The sequence below is a fragment of the Medicago truncatula genome, chromosome 3 (assembly GCF_003473485.1).
Source record: "Medicago truncatula cultivar Jemalong A17 chromosome 3, MtrunA17r5.0-ANR, whole genome shotgun sequence".
In the NCBI taxonomy this organism is placed as follows: Eukaryota; Viridiplantae; Streptophyta; class Magnoliopsida; order Fabales; family Fabaceae; genus Medicago; species Medicago truncatula.
In genome coordinates, this window is record NC_053044.1 from 48,243,455 (window position 1) to 48,267,598 (window position 24,144).

At 32.4% G+C, this 24,144-nt stretch overlaps 3 protein-coding genes across 3 annotated transcripts; all 3 read right to left on the minus strand.

Annotated features, from left to right (window-relative positions):
- Window positions 1–1,270: 1,270 nt before the first annotated feature.
- LOC11428661 (putative esterase C31F10.02) lies at window positions 1,271–3,551 on the minus strand. Its single transcript, XM_003602660.4, has 3 exons — window positions 3,176–3,551; window positions 2,945–3,091; window positions 1,271–1,997 (listed from the first exon to the last, which is right to left on the minus strand). Exons 1-3 carry the CDS (start codon window positions 3,365–3,367, stop codon window positions 1,854–1,856), a joined length of 483 nt encoding a protein of 160 aa, XP_003602708.1. The 5' UTR covers window positions 3,368–3,551; the 3' UTR covers window positions 1,271–1,853.
- Window positions 3,552–5,307: 1,756 nt separating this feature from the next.
- On the minus strand, window positions 5,308–7,933 carry LOC11431158 (uncharacterized). Its single transcript, XM_003602661.3, has 3 exons — window positions 7,668–7,933; window positions 7,419–7,565; window positions 5,308–5,846 (listed from the first exon to the last, which is right to left on the minus strand). Exons 1-3 carry the CDS (start codon window positions 7,851–7,853, stop codon window positions 5,703–5,705), a joined length of 477 nt encoding a protein of 158 aa, XP_003602709.1. The 5' UTR covers window positions 7,854–7,933; the 3' UTR covers window positions 5,308–5,702.
- A 7,711-nt stretch (window positions 7,934–15,644) lies between these two features.
- On the minus strand, window positions 15,645–23,204 carry LOC11430464 (cleft lip and palate transmembrane protein 1 homolog). Its single transcript, XM_003602662.4, has 12 exons — window positions 22,762–23,204; window positions 21,946–22,092; window positions 21,716–21,830; window positions 21,537–21,625; window positions 20,296–20,399; window positions 19,730–19,767; window positions 18,844–19,079; window positions 18,388–18,481; window positions 18,090–18,280; window positions 17,469–17,688; window positions 16,535–16,702; window positions 15,645–16,217 (listed from the first exon to the last, which is right to left on the minus strand). The coding sequence occupies exons 1-12, from the start codon at window positions 22,975–22,977 to the stop codon at window positions 16,060–16,062; spliced, it is 1,776 nt and encodes a 591-aa protein (XP_003602710.1). The 5' UTR covers window positions 22,978–23,204; the 3' UTR covers window positions 15,645–16,059.
- Between the last annotated feature and the right edge of the window lie 940 nt (window positions 23,205–24,144).

A 24,144-nucleotide genomic window follows, 5' to 3' on the forward strand; every position in this document is an offset into this window, starting at 1 on the left:
GTTTTTGAAATAGATTATAAAGCTTTTTTTTTTTTTTTTTTTGGCAAATGGTCTTTTAAGTTTTTCGTTTTTTCCAAAGTTGTTCTTTAAGTTTCAAAAGTCCTAAACATGTCCTTTTTAGTTTTTGAATCGTTTCAAACACGTCCTTTTAGAGGATAACGGTGATGATTCATATGATAGCAACAAAGAGCATTATCCACCATTTGACATGCCTAAAAAATGAGTAATTTTAAGTGGGTGTTAGGAGCCAGATTCGGTACCAAAGATGAGTTCAAGAAAGCAATTACCAACTATGCTATCTACAATAGGACTTGTTTGAAACGATTCAAAAACTAAAAGGACTTGTATGAGAATTTTGAAACTTAAAGCACCACTTTGGGAAAAATAAAAAACTTAAAGGACCTTTAGATGTATTTGACTTTTTTTTTTGTCTAATAACCTAGTGGCTTGAGCAATTAAATGCGAAGTGGGGTGTTCGGGGTTCAAATCCCGATCCCTCCATAAATTATGCAATTTCCCTACCAACTGAATTAAGTTCAAGAGGACTTATAAACTTCTTTTTACAATGAATTTTGCTCTTCTCCCAACACATTTTGCTCGCGCCTAACTGAACTTCCTAAAATACCGCTAAGTGAGTTAACTCACGCACGTGTTAATTCCCAACGTGAGTTAACTCACGCAAGTGTTAGTTCCAGCGTGAATTAAATTGTGCAGCGCATGTTAAGATGCATAGATTTTAACACATGCATTACTTAACTAACGCAGGGGTATTTTCGATATTTCAGTTGGACGCGAACAAAATGTGTTGGGAGAGAGTTGAATTCTTTTACAATATATATATATATATATAGAGACAAAAATAAAGATATAAAGACCACTTTACCGGCCCTCGCGTGAAGAACGTGGTCCAATATATATATATATACCAAATCCAAGCTAAGCCAAGTTTTTTTTTTTTTTTTTGTGGTGATCGGGGTTTGAACCCTGGACTTTGCATATTTTATGTATTGTTCTTATCAAATAAGTTAAGCTCACGAGGACGCCAAGTTTTTATTAACTGCATTTGGTTAATATTTTAAAGGGATAATAGTCGTTTTGGTAAAAAAAATAAAAAAATATTTTGGTCAATGTAACGAGTTAGTTAGAATAGTTTATCAATATATCAAAATTTCAAAACACATAGGATTGATATAGGGACGTTAAAATAAGTAAATACTTCAATAATACAATAACTCTTTTCTTATATAACTGATAGTGTATTACAAGTGAGTACATTGAAAACAGTATTAACCATATATTTTAACTCGAGGGACGAGTTGGATGTGCATAATCAAGGACTACTTTATCATTTTGATACATTCATTTACTATTGTGCCTATTTATTACACATTAAGAGACTAAAATGAATATTTGAACAATGTTTTGTTACTAAAAAAACTAATATATCACGGCATTTATTGTTTTGTCTATTAAGTGGATAAATAGTGTCTATAGTAATGGACGCGTATATTACTAGTTTGTTAAATTTGAATTTGCAATGAAATGAACCTAAAACAAGCAGATAAAAGTGTTTATGTTTTTGTTGTTGTTGACCGAACAGTGTTTCTGTTTATTTCTCCTCTATTTACTACTTTGTTTCGCAATTTGGTTGTAAAGCCAATCATTTATGTTTACAAAGATTAATGTAGCTACACCTCGATGATCTTTTGTCCTTTTGGATACCTCCATAACTTGCCAATTGCCATCACCCACCCTTTGAACCTCTAGAAAACATTACTGGCCAAGTACATTTCCAAAGGTCTTGAAAAAAAACCTATCAGGTTTGCTTCCTTCACAATTACTTGTATGCACATTCACATTTTACTGACAAAGGGAAGATACTTGGTATGACGCCCTTGAGCAAAAATTTGGCCCGTCTTTTTCTTCCTGAACTCTACGCTTACAACAGCTATAGCATTTCCTACTCGTAGAACCTTGTTATCAATCTCAATCTCCTCCTACCATTGCATAAGCCATAGGGAATTAAACAAAGAAAGAACTATTTTTGTGATATCTTCATCACACAAATTTAATAAAAAAAACCAGGAAAAGAATATCATATTCCTCTAATTATCAATTTGATATCACAGATAACAACAAAGCATGTAAAAAATTGAAAGGAGTAGTATTACTCATTCACTTTCTGTTATTTTAGTGAATGATACATTACCGTTAGCTTAGTGGGGCAGTGAGATAGTGTAGTCTGTATAGATGCTATGTATAAGAAGTTTCAATGAATGATGAATGAACTCAGAAGAACATTCATTCTCTCAATTCTGTTCAGTCTTCACACTTCCTCATTCTCATATTCAATTAGCAGTGGTGAAAAACATCATAAAAAGAGTTTGTCTTTGTATTTTAAGAATAAATATGCATCCTTTGTTTTCCCTTTATTAATCTAGACTGAATACGGGTCCGTTTTCTTTTTCGGGTAATACACTACAAAAGATAACATAAAAGTTTTTGAAAATGCTGAAATTTTGAAAACATTCTTTTAAACAAGAATTAGTGTTGAAGGGCATTGTTTGTTTATAAACCGAAGTCATCACAACTATGCTAACACAAAATCACCCCGACAATTATTTACAGAACACCAATAAATATTAGTATTAAGAAACGAAAAAAGAGATTGAAATATTCAAAACATCGATTTCAGCTGGAGGGACGTATCCTCACTAATTATAGCTATCACTTTATATGCATCACAATTACAATTCAAAGTAAAAATTGAAAATGTTGTTAGAAAGTAAACATAACTTCTTAATTGATGGTGTACAAAACCGTGAAAAACAAATTTACATCTTCTATTAGTTAATTAGGACAATAGTAGTATTAAATATTAATTAATTAAAAAATGTTTGATTAGCGATAATACAAGAGTAATTAAGCTTTTAAATATACTAACATGGACATAAGCAGCATCGAAGCATGACACATTGATCTCGAGGGAAACTCCAGTATCCATTGGAAATCCAGCGGCAGGAATTGCAATTGCTCCTACCACATCCACCAGAGTAACAATAGCACCAACGTGCAAGTGCTTACCTGAATTCTGCGTGTTAATTAAATAATTAAGGTCAAAACAACAACAAAATCCATCATCAAAAGCAAGAAGAAGATTGAGGAGAGTACGAACGAGTAAACGTGGAGGTATGTTCATTGAGAAAACGACATGGCCAGGCTCAATGAGATCCAATCGTAGGCCACGCAAGATGAAAGGTTCCAGGAACTTGGGAGGAAATTCATCATCTACCGTTGATGCTTCTCTTTTCTCTAAATATCTCTTCACTGATTCTAAATCCGTAATCGTTCCTTCTCTTTTTTCCATTCTTTTTCCTTCACCTTTTCCCCAATCTTTACTATCTTCAATTCATCTTCGTAATTATATCATGATCAACTTTTTATTTATTATTTCAATTTCATTTTTGAAATAGAATGAGATCTACACAAAAATAAAGTAAAGATATAAAGAAGGATAACACTTCACTTTACTGGCCCCCTCGCGTGAAGAACGTGGTCCAACTATATATCAAATCCAAGCTAAAAGCCAAGTTTTTTTATATAATAATAAAAAGTTCATTTTGTCAAAAAATATAAAATAATAAAAAGCTCATTTATTAAATGTATTTGGTTTAATACTTTAAACAATGTGTTTTTTTGTTTCAAAACTAAGATTTTATGCCATCTATTGTTTTAAGTCTAATAAGATAACCTGAATGGTTACGGACGTATATACTTGGATATTAGACTAAACAGAAACCAAACGCCAAAACAATTATACAAGGTGGCTATGACAAAATCACAACTCAAAATCAATGAACATCAACACCTAAACAATGTAAATAAAATGTCACCAGTAAGATTTTGTTTGATTTGTCTCAATTAATATTTTTAAAGTATCAATTTTTTTAATGATTTTATTATAAAATATTAAAGATATTAATGGTCAAAATTGTGTATTGTCACGTGTGCAGTAATGATTGCGATATGTAATTAAGATACGAAGGGAGTGATAGAGAAATAAGCTTGTTTGACCGAGTAAACGTCATCAAAACTCTATTTCCTCTCATCCTTTATTATCATGAAATACATTAGGTTATAGTGTTTTTTTTTTAACTAATAGGCTAACACTCCGTTTTTAATCTTTGCTCGTTTAATATTGGCTAAAATATGGTTTTAGTCCCTGCAAATATGCGTCGTTTTGGTTTTAGTTCCTGTAAAAAAAAATTGTTGTTTTTGGTCCCTGAAAATATTTTGTAAAAGTAAAATATTTTGCAAAGACCTTTTTAAAAATCAAAAGATTTTGCAAGGACTATTTTTCTAATAAATAGGTTCAGTCATTATGTGTCATGTGTGCAAATCATCACAAAAGTGGGACCAGAGACCAAAACGAGACATATTTGCAGGGATCAAAATCATATTTTAGCCTTTAATATTTAAACACATCTTAAAAAATACTCCTACTCCTTTATTTCGGGTATAAGAACTAAACCAATCGAACAAATCTCAAAAAACAAATTCACACCTCATAAATTGGTTCAATTTTTTCTCATGATTGCCTTCAATCAAAGAACCAAATTAATCAAATTCAACATCAATTAGTCCGGGTATCGATTCCATGTTATTCAAAATCGATCATCCGGAGTCTGAATCAAACCATTATATTTGATTATTATTTCTTTTTATTTGACATTATATTAACTAGTGTTCAGACGGACACATATCCGTCTGTTCACTCTTTTTCTTACGCTAATGTGTATAAATTATGAATAATAGGTGTTATAAAAATTTGATTAAAATTATTTTGATTTTGTTGAAAATTATAGGTATAGATATTTTGTACATTATATTGTAATAAATTATACATATCTTTTTAATTACTCCAATAATATAACTAATATGATATAGATTCTTTTGCTAAAAAAGAAATTATATAGATTCTTATCATTTTTTTTCTTGGGGTGAAAACCTTGATATATACACGTTTTATCGCTCCGCTTAATGAAATAAGTTACATTCTTATCTTGATACCAACAATATATGTATATGCAATTTTGTTTAAATGTATAATTGGAAGTGAAAAAGTCTATTCAAAATCATGTAATCTCTTTGTATGCAGTATAGATTGTGTTCGTGTAATTTTTAACAATTTTACATTATCTTTTATTAAGCTTATTACTTATTTTATATTATTTATTCATGTTTCTGAAGAGGAAGAACCAATAAGAATTTCCCTAAAAAAACTAGAATTTGATGCGCTCCCTCATCTTCATCTTTGTGTTGCTGCCACATCTCATTCTTTCTAAATCAATTAATCAACAACAACCTTCTATTTCTTTCCTCCATCCAATCATTTTGGTTGCCCAAGGCAAGTAAGTAGAAAGAAACAAATGATTGCATTCATGCTTCCAACATTATTAATTAAAACTTCATGAACTCTTTCAGAGTGAATGGTCATTTTGAGCTGTACCTCTTGGTCGTAGAGATGGGACAACAACAAGTGAGAGTCAGGAAAATAACTTGCCATCACCCACCCTTTGAACCTCTAGAAAACATTCATTACTGCCAGCCAAGTTCATTTCCAAAGGTCTTGAAAAAAATAAATAATAACGGGATGTAGCAGTGTTATCAGGTTTGCTTCCTTCACAATTATTTGTACATATTCACATTTTACTCCTAAAGGGAAGATATTTTGTAAGACGCCCTTGAGCAAAAACTTGGTCCGTCTTTTTCTTCCTCAACTCCACGCTTACAACAGCTACGGCCTTTCCTACTCGTAGAACCCTAGCATCAATCTCAATCTCCTCCTACCATGCATAAGCAACAGGGAATTAAACAAAACTGTTGTTATGATATCTCCCATCACACAAATCTAATACAAAAAACCAGTAAAAGATTAATATCCTATTCCTCTAATTATCTATTTAATATCGCTAACAAAAAATACATCATGTAAAAAGTTGAAAGGAGTAGTATTATTCATTTACTTTCCGATATTTAATCAGTTATAGTTATTTTATGTGGGCAGCTAGCATACTGTGGATACTTTGTATATGAATTTTCAATAAATGACCAATGGACTCAGAAGAACCTTCATTCTGCCAATTATGTTCATCTTCACACTTCCTCACTATCATATTCAAGAAGCAGACGCAGTGGTGAAAAAACATTCATAACAAAGAGTTTGTCTTGGTGTTTTTGTATAAATATATTTTCTATAAACGAAAAAGATATTGAAAACTTTCAAACCATCGTTTTCAGTTTTTCTAGAAATGTATCTATCCTCTCTAACTATCTTTCATATTATCTCTATTATTATAATGAGAAAGGAAAATTCATAACTAAATGTCATTCTAATTCAAACTAAAAATTGAAAATAGAAATTTTAAATGTTGTTGGAAAGTAAAGATATTTTCATTAATCTTTGTGAAATAGCATATGTGCTTAATGAAGATGCATTGACGGTGTAAAATAGTTTTATAATATTATCTAATAAGAACTCATTTATCTTACTTGTCATGCAACTAGGGTCTTAATATTTGTTAAATAGGACAGTAATATAAATTAATATTTTACTTCTCTCCTTTGTTAAAAAAAAATATATTTTATTTTCTCCGTCCTAATTATAAGACGTTTTAAACATTTCACACGTATTAAGAAATATAATTAATTTTGTATGAGAAATAGATATTATTTTGAAAAATTGTTTTTAATAAATAATATGAGAATGATAAATTAAAAAAAAATTGAAAGAAATGAGAGCAATAAGGTCATTTTTTGACCTAAAATCACCACTCTGCATCTTTTTTTCCGTCTAAATAAGTGATTTCCACATATATCAAGTGTTTTCTTCTGTGTTTTTTTTTCGTGATTTTGTCGTCTAGGTGTGGCGTTGTGTGTTTACTGTTTTGTGCGGCGTTGTTTAATTTCACGTCTTGTTGCGGTGTTCGTTTGGTGCATATTGAAATATCATCCTCAGTCAATCACATATGCAATCAATAATTTGGACTCAACGTTGCAAATCCGAGAGCATGGGTATTATGGTGATTTAGATTTTATCATATTGTTTGTAGGCATTTTGTCATTGTATGCTATTAACTTGGGTATGTGAGTTTGTTCGCATTCACCTTTTAAGTTTTTAGCTAGTTGATTTTGATGTATTATATCCATTTGAATTATTGAATAACGTTTTTTTTTGTCAACAAAAATTTTTTGTTAAGGGTATAATAAAAAAAGTAACATTAATATTGTAAAGAAACTTTGAATTTGGAAAAGAGGGAGTGCATCTTCTGTATGTAAATAGGAGAATAATATAAATTAATTGAAAATTTCATGATTAGCGATAATACAAGAGTGATTAAGCTTTGAAATACACTAACATGGAGATAAGCAGCGTCCAAGCATGAGACATTGATCTCAACGGAAGTTCCAGTATCCAACGGAAATCCAGCGGCGGGAATTGCGATTGAACCTACCACATCCACCAGAGTAACCGTGGCACCAAGGTGCAAGTACTTACCTGAATTCTGCAAGTTAATTCATTAATAAATTCAGCTCAAAAACAACAATAAAATCCATCATAAAAAATGATGAAGAAGAAGAAGAAAAAGATTGAAGAGAGTACGAACGAGTAAACGTGGGGGTATGTTCATTGTGAAAATGACACGGCCAGGCTCAATGACATCGAAGCGTAGGCCACGCAAGATTAGATGTTCCAGAAACTTTGGAGGAAATTCATCATCATCTACCTTTAACGATGCTTCTCCTTTCTCCTCCAAGTACCTCTTCGCTGATTCCAAATCTGTTTTTTCCATTCTGTTTCCTTTCTTCTTCCTTCACTTTTTTTCCGAATGTTTACTATCTTCAATTCATCTTCATAATAATACCATGACAGAGAAACTCTTGCATGGTACAAACTTTTGGACAAAGTACTTAGACACTCACACACAAAAATACATTTTATTTAATTATTTAAAAAATAAATATGATTTAATTATCTTCTCTCTATCTTTTCTCAATTATGTATGTGTGCCTAGTTGGCTAGTTTAGTGACCAAACACTTGTGCCTAGACAAGTATTTTCCTATCATGACAATAAAAAAAATTGATTTCAATTTCAGTTTTAAAATTGAATATAAAACTTCTTTTTACAACATTGACTATGTTTGGTAAATATAGCGTATAGCTGATAGTTTATAGTTGATGGCCGATAGCTGCTAAATTAATTAAAGTATTTGGTAAAATTAACGGTTCAACTAGCTTATAAATGTAAAATGACATTAAAGGACATTTTTAATTCTAATATAATTATTAACTTATTATTTTTTGCTCTTTCAAAAAAAAAAATACTCTTTTGTTGAAGTTTTATTTTAAATTTATTTCATTTCAGTTTTTATACTTTACCAAAAAAATTCAAGTATAATTATTTTATAAAAAAGAATAAATTATAAATTTTATTTTAAAATAAAAATTGTTTCAAGAAAAGAAAAATAAAAATAAAATCGTGATATACGTGGAAAACATTGAAACGTAGGAACATATGGAACAAAGCATTTACAATATGGTTTTTTCTAGATTACCTTTGAAGAATGGTGGGTAATTTACCCACCAACCAATGAAAATGAGCAATTTGTTGGTGGAATCAAGATAGTTCATGGATACCACTTAAAAATGTGCTTATGTGGCTAATATGTATTGGTTGAAGTAAATTATCCACAATTCTTTCATGGGTACCCTAGTTGTCACCTTACAATATTGAAAACGTTTTTTTCTTAGAGCTATAATATTGAAAACGTTGTTGCGTATAAATTGACCCGTAAGAAAATTGGTCCATCATGGACCACATTTTTCAATTGGTCCCAAAGTTACTATGGTTTATATGTATTCAATCTAACTCAATTTAACTTTATCTCTAACACTATACTCACTCTCTCCATTAAATGAAAAATAATATCAGAACAATCATTCTGTGATAATATTTTTTGTATACTTTTATTTTTCTCTCTATTTTGATTCATATTATATTTTCATTTTCTCTTTTTATTATTTTGATTTCGGTGTCAATACATATTTTCTTTGTAAATATATGATTGTTTCAAAAGTTTTCTTTCGTTGTTCAAATAACACATCTCCTATCATATTGGGGATGATTTTGTTCCATTGCACACCCCAAATATTTTCCGTTGCACTCTAAATTAACAAAAATAACCCCTACTTGTTTAAAAATTTCTAAGCACTGCCATTTTAAAATTTTCAACGGCTAGCTGCAGGAGCAACCCCTCTACAGTCCCTCACGAACTAACGAGGTGGCAGACAATTCCACTCCAACAGATTCCCTGGTCAACTACTTACTCTACACGGTTCAACGACAAACGTCGATAACCGAGGAGCAGAATCGACGCATTGCTGACCTCAATCGATCAAAAAGGAAGTTGAACCCTCTCTGCAATGCTCCTTCCCCATCACTTAACAGAAGGGGAAGGAGCCCTCGCCTGTCCAAATCCAGATCTCCAACACGTTTCGTCAGCGTGAGATCTCCAAACCACGACCGACGATCACCCAGAAGGAGATCCCCTCGACGATCTCCCACAAGGAGGTCACCACCAAGACACAACAGTTCTTGGTCCTCCTCCAGTTCTGAAGACAATCGCGATGCTCGAAGCGCGTACGGTCCCTTCACACGACGCATCCGCGATGCCCAAATCCGTCGTGGATTGAAGAAGCCACCCTAGATGGACTTGTACGATGGAACCACGGATCCGCACAAGCACATCGAAAACATCGAGGCCGTCCTCACCTACAGATCGGTGTGAGGCGTCGTAAAATGCAAGCTCTTCGTCACCTAAGGAGGAACTCCATCGACTCATGGGACGATTTGTGCCATGAGTTCACTGCTCATTTCACTACTTCAAGGACCCAACCCAAAACTGTGGCGTCCCTTGAAGCAATAGTGCAAGGGAAGAGTGAACCTCTTCGAGAGATTCAACAAAGAAGTCGTGCAAGTACGAGGTACCGATGAATCAATGAAAATGTACCTCATTGCAAAGGGTTTGTGCGCTGACACAGACGTCAAAAAGGTTGTTCAGCTCGATCGCCCAAGGACTTTGAATGAGTTCCTAGCAATGGCCAACCCCCCGCAGTTCTAGTGCATAAACTGACGCATTTCCACCACCTTCAACCACCACATTTAAGAGTACCAACAATCACCTTATGATCAGGTACGATGAATATATATGGGGGTCGCTAACTTACTCCCACCTAAAAACATAAAGAGTAAGATAGCAACCCTACTTATTAAAATCTAATCTCTTTCTATTTAAATTATGTTATTAGTAAAGGATAAATCTCTAAATTGAACAAAAAAAACATGTTTTCTTAATATTTGTTGTGTACTAAAACACTCTGTTTTTTATTTTATTTAAAAAAAAAAAAAAAAAAAAAAAAACCTCTTAATCTTTTTTAGGAAAACAAAATCACCAGATTTTTTTTTGCGAAAACACTAGTTAACGTAGTTAAGTTGTTATCCACAATAACCATTATATACCACACACAAAAAAAGTTATAAAATAATAATTTAGATCCGTAAAAAAAAAAGGGTTAAATATGTTTTTAATCCCTATAAAATTACGAACTTCTAAGTTTAGTCCTTACTTAATTTTAATAGGTTTTTTAGTCCATGCAAAAGAAAATTACTTCTAATTTTAGTTCATGTTACAACAAAGTTTGTTCAATTATCCTTAAACTCTTAAATTTTTGAACGATTTTTTTTTAGACAGGTTTATAACACTATGAAAGGTTCATTTACTAAAATTTAGAATTTTTTAACATAAAATGAATTAAATATGAATTTTTAAAAACGACAAAAGTTAAAGATAAAATTAACAAAATTTTGACGTAAAAATCAAATTTTGCGACAACTTTTTGCAAAGGAACTTTTAGTAATATTCTTAACACGTGTGCAAAAAATTGTTTAAAAACTCCAGAGTTTAAGCATAAATTAAACAAATTTGAATTGAGGAGGGACTAATTTTGGGTGCAATTTTTTTTAGGGACTAAAAGAACTATTAAAATTAAGTAAGGACTAAACTTAAAAGGTTCCAATTTTATAGGGACCAAAAACATATTTAACCCAAAAAAAAAAATTAGAGAGCAAGGTATCTAAATAATGCCTTGATCGTGTATCTGAATTTTTATTTTTTTTGGTACAAAAGAGGGCTAAGGTCCAGCAGAAAACTAAACAACTAATTGAACATGTCTAGGAAAACAAGTTCCAGAAATATCATCAAAAAAAACCTAATCTAAATTATAAATAGAACCAAGACCTTTTTTTGTGTTAGGATAAAAAAAAATACGTATGTTATTCTTGGGTTAGAAATAATATGCCAATCTTGAAAATAATAATTTGGGGTTTTTTCAAGTAATCTTCCTAGTTAGATTACCAAGTTTTATAAAAAAGAATGGTATATAAACGTCCTTTTATTTCATTTTACATATATCAGTTAGTTGAACGCTATTTTTTTAACGAGCTTATATATATATATTCCTTCCTTCAAAAAAAAAAATATATATATTAATTTTGTGAGTAAATATTAATTTAATATTATAATATACAAGATATGTTAAATTAATAAATTTAAATTATTAAATTCTAATGGCTATAAATATTGAAAAATTGTTTTTTTGACATGGAATACTTCCTATTGACACAGATAATTTATTAAAAAGTCTTCAGCGGTAGTTAACTACCGTTGGAAAAACCGCCGGCAGTTAACTGCCGCTAGACCCAGCGGTTGTTAACTACCGCTGAATTCCTTTCTTCACATACACTCTGTAAATAAAATTAAAACACCCAAAAACTGTAATTGTTCTTTACCATTTCATTCCCAACTCTTATGTTTGTGTTTTCCACTATCAACTACTCATGAATCAGGATAGATCTAGAGTTTTGGATTGACTGCAATTCATTCCTCTTTGTATTTTGAGTCTGATTGTGTTGTTTGGGAATTTGAAAAAATTGACTATTTTCTCTCTCTAATTTGATGATTGAGAATTATTTGATTCCATTATGTTTGGCAAATATGAGTCCAAGAAGCAATATTATTGGCATCTTACCCTATTTGTCAAAGACATTGTTGTTGTTCCCACCTTCATATCCATAAACAAGATACCCATATTGTAAAAATAGAACCATTCTTAATTGAATTAAGGTACATATACAGCGGTAGTGCTTGAGGTAATATGTAAGTAGTTATTTGTTGTGATTTGCTAAGAAATACACAATATTTGTGGATATTTCAATCCAATACGTACTTACTATGCTTATGGAACAAAGGGATGCTACAGCAATGAAATTTTGGTGAATTTATTCAACTGAAAAAATGGAAAAAGGGTCTACTATCTCCCTACTTTGCCTCACATTTCCTTTTTCTCTTTGAAAATGAGAAGAAAATTTGAAATGAATGAACAAGGCAGCGTGAGACAAATGAAACGTTAGAAGGAAAAGTGGAGAAGACAAGCATCTTTTACAGTTTTACATTCAGCGGTAGTTAACTACCGCTGGAGGTATTTAAGTATTTTACTTTTGTCATTGTAAAGTTTTCAACGTCAGAAAAGCAATTTTCTAAATATTTGTCTATTATGGACCAATACTTACATAGGTCCAAGCTAAGTGGCACCATAAAAACATAATATACATAGCAACTGGAAACGAGGAAAAAAAAAATAGTGGCAAAGCATTGAAAACGTAATGAGTGTGTTTTAATATATAAAGGGTAAAGGTGGGTTTTAATTAAAATTATAAGCGTAAAATTGGAATAAAAAATTATAAGTTAAAAGCTATAAGTTCAAACGTTATTTGAAATAACATCTAAAAAATAAACTATTAACTAACAAAATAAGTTATAAGCTCGAGGTGAAAAGACCGTTATTAAACGAGACTTTTTTTGTCAGACAAGTTTATAAGCTATCCGCTATAAGTTCACCTTTTGGCTTATATGCAAGGTCCAGATTCAAAACTCAAAAAAAAAAAAAATCCAAGTTTTTTTATAATAAAAAGTTTATTTATTAAATGCATTTGGTTAATACTTTAAACAATGTTTTGTTACTACAAAACTAAGATTTATGGCATCTATTGTTTTGTTTATAAGTTAACCTGAATCGTTATGGACTGATATACTTGGATATTAGTTTGTTAAATTTGCAATGAAATGGACCTAAAACAAGAAGATAAACGGTGTTTTTGTTTTTAGGTGTTGTTGACACTAACGGTATTTATATTATTAATTAAGAAATTTTAGGCATTGAGCGGAGCAGGGGCGGATTTATGATATCAGGCCTCACCCCACTTCCTTATATCAGTCCTGTCCCTGCCCCTAAATTCAGTCAGGGGTATTAGTTTAACACTCAACCTGCCTCTAATGAGGACACCCACCTGCAAAAACTGTATTTTAAAAAATGAAATAAAAAATGTATGTTTTTTTAGTTTTTTCACAACAAAAAATAATAATTAAATTAATAATAAAAAAATCTAATAAACCTTTTTCAAAAGAGCAAAGTAGGATGGATTATTTCACTTTCTTTCTCTTTATATAGGTGTCATGCTAAAAAGGGTAAATGGGTAACAAGATTATTAAATATAAGGGCAACAAGGTAAATTCTAATAAGAGGGGTGGGGTTTGGGGTGGGTCCAGGCAAGGGCGGATTCTGAAGTCATCTATAGGAAAGTTTGATCCTCTGATCCTTTATTTTACTTTACAATTTACTTATATTTTTTTATCAAGCAATTATTTATGTTTGGCTTAAGACTCATCACCATCATCATTTTCTAGATATCCAGCTCTCACACTATCAAATTTTCGCAAAGGAGAAGAGGTGGGGGAAAGCTCACGTGCTCCTCTCTTTAATCCTTTCCTTTTTTTTTATTTTGGTAAAAAAGAAGGTCAAAGGCCCAACAGAAAACTAAACAACTAATTGAACATGCTTAGAAAAATAAGTCCCAGAAAAATTATCAAAAAGAAACCTATGGAGCTCACTAAGTGGATACTCCAATCTAGTAACAACAAAAGAGTCTAAGTAAAGGCTAAAGGTTGTCAGCCAATCAGCACAACGATTACCCTCCCTCCAACTCCAAGTATGACGAAACTGGACATGCAAATCTAAAGTCAAAAGGTTGCAACTATGTTGCACCAGTGTGGGAATGGATCCACTAAAATTACAATTACAGTAACAATATCAATAAGAGTTTTAGAGTCGCTTTCCACAATGAGTTGTGGAATATGTTATCGCCAAGCCATATTCAAACCAAGGTACAAGCCCCACAATTCAGCATGAAGCGCGTCACATGCAGATCGTCTCTTTTCGTTGAAGATTGCGATGAGGCGTAAGGGTTGAACAAAGGTCTATCTGTCTAGTAAAGTCTTGGATCACCATGACAAGGTTGTTTGGCTGGTGAAAATCATTTTCAAAGATAACTTTGTTTCTCCACGTCCGTAACAACCAACAAGATGTCATGAAAATGGTCTTCCCGTTTTTAGTAGTCACACATATGCCACGCTTGTCGAGGTTGTTGAAAATCCAATCCATGCAATCAAAAGTAAAGAAATCAGTTATGAAATGAGATGGAATTAGGCGGAGCCATACTTGAGTTTCATAAACACAATCCCAGAGTACATGAATGGTAGTTTCATCTTCTCTCCCACATCTAAAACAAATGGAGATATGCCCACTTCCCACTTGCTTCTACGAAAGTTGGTAAGGATGCGCTCTTGGGCTGTAAGCAAGATAAAAGTTTGAATACAATGAGGTCCTTTTCAGGTCTGTAAAAAATTAAATGAAGTTTAAAACAAATAACTGACCTGGAGACAAAGGGTCCTTATTTATTTGTCATTTGTATGCATAAACTTTCCCACATTATAGCTAACTAGGTAGAAACGGAGTACTGGAAATCAATGTGTGCATGCAGGTATGGTCCCCTAGCCTTATTCATCTTATTTGTTTTAAACTTCTTTTAGTTTTAGAGAAATGATATTTAAACAACTATTTTTTACAATTTTTGTGACAGCTTTCTCTCTCATACTCACATTATTTTTTAACTTTCTCTCTCTCTATTGCTTGGGTTTTTGTGCCACTACCTAATTTCCTTTGTAAAATTTTGATTGCCACAAAAGTTGTCACATATATAGATGTTCAAATCACACAACTCTTAATGCCCCCATAATTTTGTAGAGCAATGTTATTTGAACATCAATGTGATTGACAACCACGTGGACATTTTACAAAGAAAACCATGTATTGACACGAAAACCAAAGCAATAGAGAGATAAAGTAAAAATATAATGTGAGTATGAGAGAGAGTTGTCACAAAAGTTGTTAGAAAATGATTGTACATATATCATTTCTCAATTTTGTATAGATTTGAGAAAATCCTAAATAATTGCAAGATGGCAAAATAGACATTCATTACACTAGCTAATCTTCTTAATGTGTAAAATTATCAACATGTGCTTATAAGTTTGGACAACGGTAGTATATGACTGGTTATTTCAAACTAGTCACAAATCAAATTGATCGCCTAAATTTTAAAAAAAGAAAGAAAAAAAAAACATTTAGTGTAAAAAATTAGTTTAATCTGAAATGCTAAAAAAGTTGAACAAAAATTACAAAAAACTATAATAATTTAAGATCAAGGATAACTTGGTCAAAAATACATAATGAAGGGAAAAGAAAATACATGAAAAAATGGCCTATCCCAAAAATAAGACATAAATATTTGATAACAAAAAAAGGTAGGGAGAAGGCATTCTTCATACAAGCCTCATGACCATCACAATCTGCCGTGCAGTAGTCAGACCACCCTTCATCCTTCTGTCCTGGAAAAACTTCCAGATGGTAAGGGCCAAGATTGCTTCAAACAAAAATCTTAAGAGCAAATGTATGCCCAAAGGGGGAGTAAACATAAACTAATCCCTGTTGAATTCTAGAATATTTAGTATCAACTCCCTCAAGTGCTCGAGAAAAAACCAAATCAATTAGTTTTCTTCTCTTCTTCCTTAGCAGCAACAGTCTCTGCAGAATCCACAGCCGGAGGCTGATCATCCTCACCTCCAAATCCAAATTCATTAACACGCTTCTTGTCAACTGGATAAATCCACCTTTGGTATACATATATAAGGAAGATAAGATCTGCAAGGAAAGGAAAAGAAATCAAGTCAATGATTGAATGATGAAGAAAGACAACTCAAATGTCGTATATCGTCAGGAAGTACTTGACCCGAGGTTCTATCCCATAGTAATTCTACTACAGTTAACTCCCGCCCCCTTCCTCCTCCCCCAATCAGGTCTTTAGCCTCTTATGTCAAGAGGAGAAGAGGGGGAAGAAAAAGAAGAAAATGCAGCATTGCAAACAACACAAGCATATTAAAGTTAAAATGAGGTTATGTCTAGTATCTGAAGCAATTGCAACTTGCAAATAACAAAGAGAGTCATGGTTCCAAACTTACCATCACGGAAGACAGAAAGTCGATGTAGTGTTGGCATTTTAATGACGAAGGCAAAAAGATCATCAATAATGGTGTTGAGAAACTTGTAAGTCATCTGCCTCCATGGTAAGTGAGCAACAGATTTCAGCTTGTAGTTGATGAACAGTTGAGGGCACATCATAATAAAGCCTGCAAAGGTTTTTCAGTAGAGTATGAACACAAAGTTTACCAAACTAGAAACTTCAAGATCAATAACATTTGTGTTAAAATCGGTCGAATATGCTGTCATGAAAGTATTTTTTTCCACAAGTAGAAATGGAGAAAAAAGCTTTTTTTTTCATAAGCAGAAACAGAGGAAAAAAAGATAAGAACTTAGAAGACATTGAATACTTTTTTATATAAAAAAATAAATAAAATAACAATGCTGTCAAGGGAAGTACCAAATGCAAATAGTGTGGACTGTGGATTTACTAGAGGTGAAATTTGTTTTTATTCTATCTTTGTCCAAAGACAGCACAAAAAAAAAAAAAAAAAAAAAAAAAAACACAAGTAGGCAAATTTCCGACATTTGTTCTAATTTACTTCTCCTATAAAGGAACTACACATGCTAACAGCAGGGGGTCGAAGAAAAAAGTAAAAAATCCCCAATTTTTATTTAAACAATTTATAAAAGCTTTTTGCAATAAGGAGGTTTAACTCAAATTTTACTTTTTAGTCTCTGCTACAATAGCAGCCCTTGTAATTCAAATCCATGGCAAAAAAGGTTCATCCTGGTTCAGGACAATCTTACTCAGGACACATGAGCTGCTACTACAACTGGGAACTTAAAGCATGCCAAATTTATAACAGTCTACGCATTTCTGTTAACTTGGTTTAATAGTAATTAGTCACAGTCATAAATGATAGTGTCACTCCAAAACACGAGATAACTTAACCAATTTAGAAGGGTGCTTACCAAACATGTATACACAACTTGTGAGGGAAGACAGAATCCAAGAATACCAGCTCTTGTGGCGCTCGTACTTTAGTGAGTAAACGGCGAAGCCAGCAGCAAGGAGAAATAGAACATAGGTTAAATACTTCATTGCAATATCATCATACTCTTTTGTCTTGTTCCCTGCATATGACTCTCGATCGCGGAACCTCAACATAGGTATCCTCCCTGTCCTATCAATCTGGCAGATTTCAAATAAAAATAATTAAGGAACATAGAAATTGTGGAAGTAGACAAAGCTAGAAAGGATTTCAAATAAAAATAATTAAGGAACATTGAATTTTTGGAAGTAGACAAAGCTAGAAAGGAACATCTGCCTCACTCAAAGAAACGATAAAACAGTAATTTGAAAAGAAAGGCCCTAGAAAATATTCTCCATACATGGTTACAAAATCAGTAAATATGAAAGGTCTCAGCAAACTATTTTGTACACACGATAGCGGTATGCTATACATGATGGTAAAGGGGGAAAAGCCGGCAATCTCAGTAATAGCAATTATTGTCTTTGGAACTATATTACTTGCTATATAAAAAATTCAAAAGGCACTCTCTAGAACAAAGCTAGAAGATCACAAACAATACCTCTATATGCATGGCTTTTCCAATTTTCCAGAACTCAATAACCAAACCAACTCCAGAGCTTAGAAGAATCATCCAAGAGGTGTCGTTGTCAAGCAGATAAAGGAAGATGATAAGCTGACAAATAAAGCTCACAACAACAGTCTTTGCAGAGAGTCCTTCCATAGACTTATTTTTGTTCCAAAATTGGATGTCTGTGCAGAAAGAAAATCACTAGATTATAATCTATCCTCTAACCATATCGATAACAATTTTTGGGTTTAAGCTAGTGGCCTAAAGATTGTAATGCAAGATAACTTACCATTCTTGAAAGCCAAAAAGTCAAATACTGAATGAAGAAGAGAAACAATCATGGTAATACCGAGGAGGTAAGGATTTCCTTCCAAGAATACCCTCTGATACAATCATAAATACACCAAATTGTCAGACAATTAGAAAAATAAGGCATCTATTATTTGATACATAGACTCTGCACAAAAAACATGAGATTCTTATATTTTGAAAATCCATATTAAAATCTTTTAGAGTATTAAGGCCTGTTTGTTTACCCAAAAAATAAAATCAATCTTCGAAAAAATAGAGGGTTTTTTCATTATTTATTCTTTTTACCTTTTGAGATCAAACACAAGAAAATCTTATGTTCAGGTTTTTGCTTTTTTTTTTTTCTGAAGAACTTGCATAATTATTAGTTTTTTGTGAAAAAATCTTTTGATATAAGGACAAGGTGGTACTTTACAAGTTTTAGAGAACAACAGACCTTAAGTTCATCAGCCTCACCATCAAGCATGCTTCCGTAACTACGGTGAATCTGGAAGGACTGGTCAATTTGCATGAATAATTGCCATTTCGTCATGCTAATGGGACCAACTTCCAGATTAAGTGTGAGTTCAGTTACTGTCTCATTCAAAGCTATCAACTTATCCCGCAGTAACCAGAATTCATTGAAGAAAATAGTTGGATAGTAGTTCCCAGTGATAGGATCAATGTTCAAGTCTGGTCACCAAAAGTTAAGGAAACTGATATATATGATTAGCTAACTTGCAGGAATAAGGCAGTGAATCAGTGTCAACATATCGTATGGTTAAAAAAGGAACTTCAAATTCAAACAGTAGGAGAAAAAAAAATACATCACTGAGTTGCACATTCAAGGAATATGTCAGGGCTAGACAAGTTCTCATTTTTCCAATATTTGGTTGCATAGGATGACCATCAGTATTGGCAAAAAGTCCCACATTGAAAGTATATAAGACCTAAAAAGAGTTTAATAAAGAGTGGCACTCCTCCCTTACAAGCTGGTTTTCTAAGAATGAATTAGACCAATATAAATACCTAATATGGTATTAGAGCTTATTGATCTAGGTCACCTACCAAATTATACATGCACCAAACCCAATAGTGTTGGCGTGAGGGTATTAGAAAAAATCCAAGTACCACATTGAAAATAGATAAAAACATGAAAAAGTTTATAAAGAGTAACACTCTTCACCTTACAAATCGGTTTTGCAAGGATGAGTTAAACACAACATAAAAACCTAATAACCATATTATTTTAAGGCTACACATGGTATCCTGAAACCAATGCCAAGAAACAAATGGAATGGGTAACAAAAGGAAATGGCAAACAATGTTAATGGCAAGGATACATGGAGCGATGTTAGGTGGTATGCCTGTATTTGGGTACCTGCAAACAGAAAAAGTTTAAAATAACAATTAGCAAGGTTAGTTTAAAATAACAATTAGCAAGGTTAGAAATAATATCCATTCAACAACTGGGTTGGCAACATACAGATTTAGATGATTTTAAATGTTTTTCAAGCCATATCACATCTAATGTGAGAATCTCAACCACAGTTAACAAAATAAATCTTCCACAGATCCACAATAAATTATACGAAGTTCAGGTTTACAGCCAGGCTCACTGCAAAAGTAAAGGGAATTGAAAGGGAGGAAAAAAAACTGAATTTTCATTCTGAATAAGGTAGCTAACTATTTTCAATTTTCAACCATCTCTCTTACTGCAAAACTTCAGATAAAAGTAATTCCACTTAAAAGAAGGCCAATTTATCCAACAGTCTCTTTTACCTCTGGTATTAGATTTTTTACATAAATTAGCGTTACTAACTTTGAAGGGAAATTATGACCGGCCAAAATCCAGAGCATGTACATAAAAAATAATGCACCAAAAAATAATGATTTCCAAGAAACATACTGAGTGAAGTCAGCAATCAGGTTAATCGTTATATTTGGTTTCCAATATGCACGCCACTCCACAGGACCTTCGTCTTTAGAATCATCTTCAATATCATCAATGACCTAACACAACCAAAAGAGATAAATTCAGAGACCATAGTTAAACAAGTAACCACCTCACACATTTAACAGATGAGATCGTTATTGATACAGACATAATTTAACAGCAAATGAGAACGTTATTGATACAGACATAATTTAACAGCAACAACAGTGACATAGATATACAATATTAAGAAAATATATGGACTGCGAGTAGTTCCCTGCACACATACCTAGTCATAGCATAATGATTAGATCTAGGGGTACCTCGTCTGGGACCTTAGGAAGTAGGAATGAGATTACCGAACAATATCTCAATATTATCGAAACTTTTAAATGCCGATTTGAGCATAATGAATAGAATTACTAAACCGTATCCTCTGTTTAAAGGCCAGATGAGGGGGGAAAGGGGCAGAAAAAATTCCATTTTGAATTAATTGAATTGCCAACCTCCCACAAATTTTCTAGCATATACATCCTCGATGAGATGGCCTACGAGGGCCTTTATTATTTATAAGCATGTGTCCAAGTTTCGCTGTTCTCAACAAGTATCTATCTTTATAAATGAAAAAAGAAAAGAAAAAAATAACACTTCCACAGGAGACAAGATGTTATCTGTCCCGCATATGGTCATAATTGCGAGCTTGCGTAGAGGACAAATTTGCAAGAGGGAAGCTTAAGAAAGTGCTTTGAAAGATCTTCCTGGCATTAAAGCTACGAGAATATATGTTTTCTATGAAAGTATCAAGACAGGATTACGAAAGAAAGAAAGAGCCAAGGAAGTAGTTATTGTATAAAATGTGATATGATACTCATGGCTTAGGTGATTTTTTCATGTGTAAAATCACATGTAAGGAGTGTAAATGAGATGAAAGATAGTTTGGTAGTTATTGATAGATGAAGACTAGCAATAACTATAGGCATAAATATTAAGGATTTGATTTAAACAGTCTATCACTGGATGATATTAATGAAAAATGACGCAATCATGGTAAAATATTTTGGATATTGCTGTTGACCTAGAGATTGTACAAAATATAATACAATTAATCTATCACGTAAAAACTCAACAAGAAATACCTTGAACTCAGTCCAAAGTAACATCATAAAAAAAATCTTATAAAGCTGATTATAAAATTATTTGAGTAAATAACAAACCTCAGGTGCCACTTGACCCTCACTTGAATCAGCTCCCAACAGACTCTTCCTTTTATCTGCTTTAGACTTTGGCTTGTATATCACAACAGCTGAAGCCCATAAAAAGAGAGGCATCTAGTAAACCACTTTCCTTAAGTTAAATATATTTAGCATTACTTATTAACAAGTAATAAACATACGATGTGTCCTTCCAAATGCTGCTTGAGGCTGGTATTCTGGATCACTAGGGTCAGGCGAATATCCAGATTGTGCAAAGAAAACATGAGCATATAAACTCCCATTGTGCTTCAAGGACTGTAAAAAGAATATTGTAACCATAAAATTCAATTTCAAAAGAACTACTATAAAGTCCGAGTTGTATGTAAATAAACCACACATAAGTAGCAGTAACAATTTCAGACAGTCGTACCTCAGTCGGGGGATAATTCAAAGTAAGAGTCCTGGTATTCTCAGGTCCCCATTCGGCATATAGAATATTGGTTTCGTGCCATACAAGAGCACTTTCATTACCAAATTCGTTGAACTTGTCATTCTCGGTAAGATAAACCCACATATCCTGAATAAAACGTCATTCAAAAACAACCCAACTAGGTTAGAAAACAAGAAACAACCCAAACAAGGACAGTTATTGTGGTTTGAACCAACTGCAGAACACAGACCAGTTACTTTCTCTCTATCCTTTTCCTAAAAAAAAAAAACTTCAGGTACCTAATAATCACACATTTATGCAATCATGGTTTAAAAAAAAAAAGAACCAGAACTGTGATAAAGGGTAACTTTTGCAAAATTACGGCGGCTCCGCTCACCATGATTCTGTCAAAGTCACGACATACACCAATTTTTTTTGTTTCTAGGACTGCTCCACAATCAAAACCACGTCAACTTCACTTAACTATAATTCTCTTCAATAGCATGATCGTAATTTAAAACCTATTTATTTTCACTGTTATACATGTTTATTTGATACTTCCGTGAACAAAACTAGTATCATAAATATGGAAATCTTGTTGAATAAAAGATTATAACCTATAAGTAACATGAAAATTTAAAACAATTAAGTAACCTAAAAGTATAATTAACGTCTTATTATTAGTATCATCAACAGAATTAACAGTGAATAACAAAGCTGGTACACTTAATATATAAAACCTAACTGAATGAATCGAAATCTGAATTAAATAGAGTAATTGAAGAAAGATCGATGATAGAATGGAAGAGTGTGTACCATAGGCTGTGCTTTATGGAAGAGGTTGGAGATGAGAATAGCAGGTTCATTGTTAGGTGATTTTTTAGAGGCAGGGGAGAAGAATTTAGAAGCGAAATACCAGAAAACAACCATGCGAATGATTCCGGTTAAGCTAAATCCACCACCGGCTTGTTGTCTACCTTGCGGTGCTGCTGCGGCGTCTCCGCCTTCAACTACTGCCGTTGGCGGCGCCATGGAATCGAAGATTTGAAACGGCGATGGAAGATATGCTAGTTACTTACTACTGCTAAGACGGTGTTGTGATGTGTGTGTAAGGTGATAGTTGATAAAGAAAAGAAATTTGGTTGGGAATTGCGATGCTAGTGGCCTGGTGAGTAAGAAAAGGAATTTTGTTAAAGTGGACACGCAACGTTCCACCGATTAAGATCTCCTGCAGCCTGCAACTTCTTTTTCAACCGTAGAGGATCTTTTTTCTCAACCTTTACCTATGATTGTCTATATATAGTACTCTCTCCGTCCTTTAATACTTGACACAATTGACCTTATTACATATGTCAATGCATAACTTTGAGCTTAAATATCTTGAATAATATATTAGAAAAAATTATGAAAATTTGATATTTTGAAAATATTCATCGAATCTAACGACATCTCATATGATGTTATTTATCTTTGTATATTAGTTGAAAAATACGGTCAAAGTCAGTTAGGTCAAAATTAAAAAAATTTCAAATAGGTCAAGGGACGGAGGAGGTAATTTAATAATATCTTTTTTTGAAGGACTAAAAAGAAAATATCAGAAATTACAAAATACAACATCATATGTATCACCACCATTCACCAATATAAGTCGGTTAGCTAAACAAAAACATTGTTATGTATATTTGTCTTTTCGTTTTTTTTATTGCACTAATATATATGGATTATCGATGATATTTTATAGGAATCTTGTGTCTAAAACCACAAAACGATATCTATATTATATATAAAGAAAATTATCCATTTCAGCACACTTTTGGGTTGGACTTTTCTTTTCAATAATTTTTAATTTTAATTTTAAATACAAATAACACATGTAACAAATAGTCTATACTATATATAAAGAAAATTATTCATTTCAGCACACTTTTGGGTTGGATTTTTCTTTCCAAAAATACCCTTAATTTTTAATTTTAATTTTAAACACAAATAACACATGTAACAAATAGCTTATACTATATATCAAGAAAATCATCCATTTCAGCACACTTTTGGGTTGAACATTTCTTTCCAAAAATACCCTTAATTTTTAATTTTAATTTTAAATACAAATAACACATGTAACAAATAGATAAGAATAAATTTAATTTAAGGAGAAAACTTACACACAACTCTTTATGAATTGTTCTTATTGTTAGCCAA

Excerpts from the sequence above, each read along its gene's own strand:
- LOC11431158 (XM_003602661.3), bottom strand. The coding sequence starts at position 7,853 with ATGGAAAAAACAGATTTGGAATCAGCGAAGAGGTACTTGGAGGAGAAA. Across the intron at positions 7,566-7,667 it reads ACATACCCCCACGTTTACTC|AATTCAGGTAAGTACTTGCA; the intron begins GTTCGTACTCTC and ends ATTAACTTGCAG. Across the intron at positions 5,847-7,418 it reads TGGACGCTGCTTATCTCCAT|GAGGAGATTGAGATTGATGC; the intron begins GTTAGTGTATTT and ends TATGCATGGTAG.
- LOC11430464 (XM_003602662.4), bottom strand. The coding sequence starts at position 22,977 with ATGGCGCCGCCAACGGCAGTAGTTGAAGGCGGAGACGCCGCAGCAGCA. Across the intron at positions 18,281-18,387 it reads CTTTTTGGCTTTCAAGAATG|ACATCCAATTTTGGAACAAA; the intron begins GTAAGTTATCTT and ends CTTTCTGCACAG. Across the intron at positions 16,703-17,468 it reads AAGTTGTGTATACATGTTTG|GCTTTATTATGATGTGCCCT; the intron begins GTAAGCACCCTT and ends AAACCTTTGCAG.
- LOC11428661 (XM_003602660.4), bottom strand. The coding sequence starts at position 3,367 with ATGGAAAAAAGAGAAGGAACGATTACGGATTTAGAATCAGTGAAGAGA. Across the intron at positions 3,092-3,175 it reads ACATACCTCCACGTTTACTC|AATTCAGGTAAGCACTTGCA; the intron begins GTTCGTACTCTC and ends ATTAACACGCAG. Across the intron at positions 1,998-2,944 it reads TCGATGCTGCTTATGTCCAT|GAGGAGATTGAGATTGATAA; the intron begins GTTAGTATATTT and ends ATGCAATGGTAG.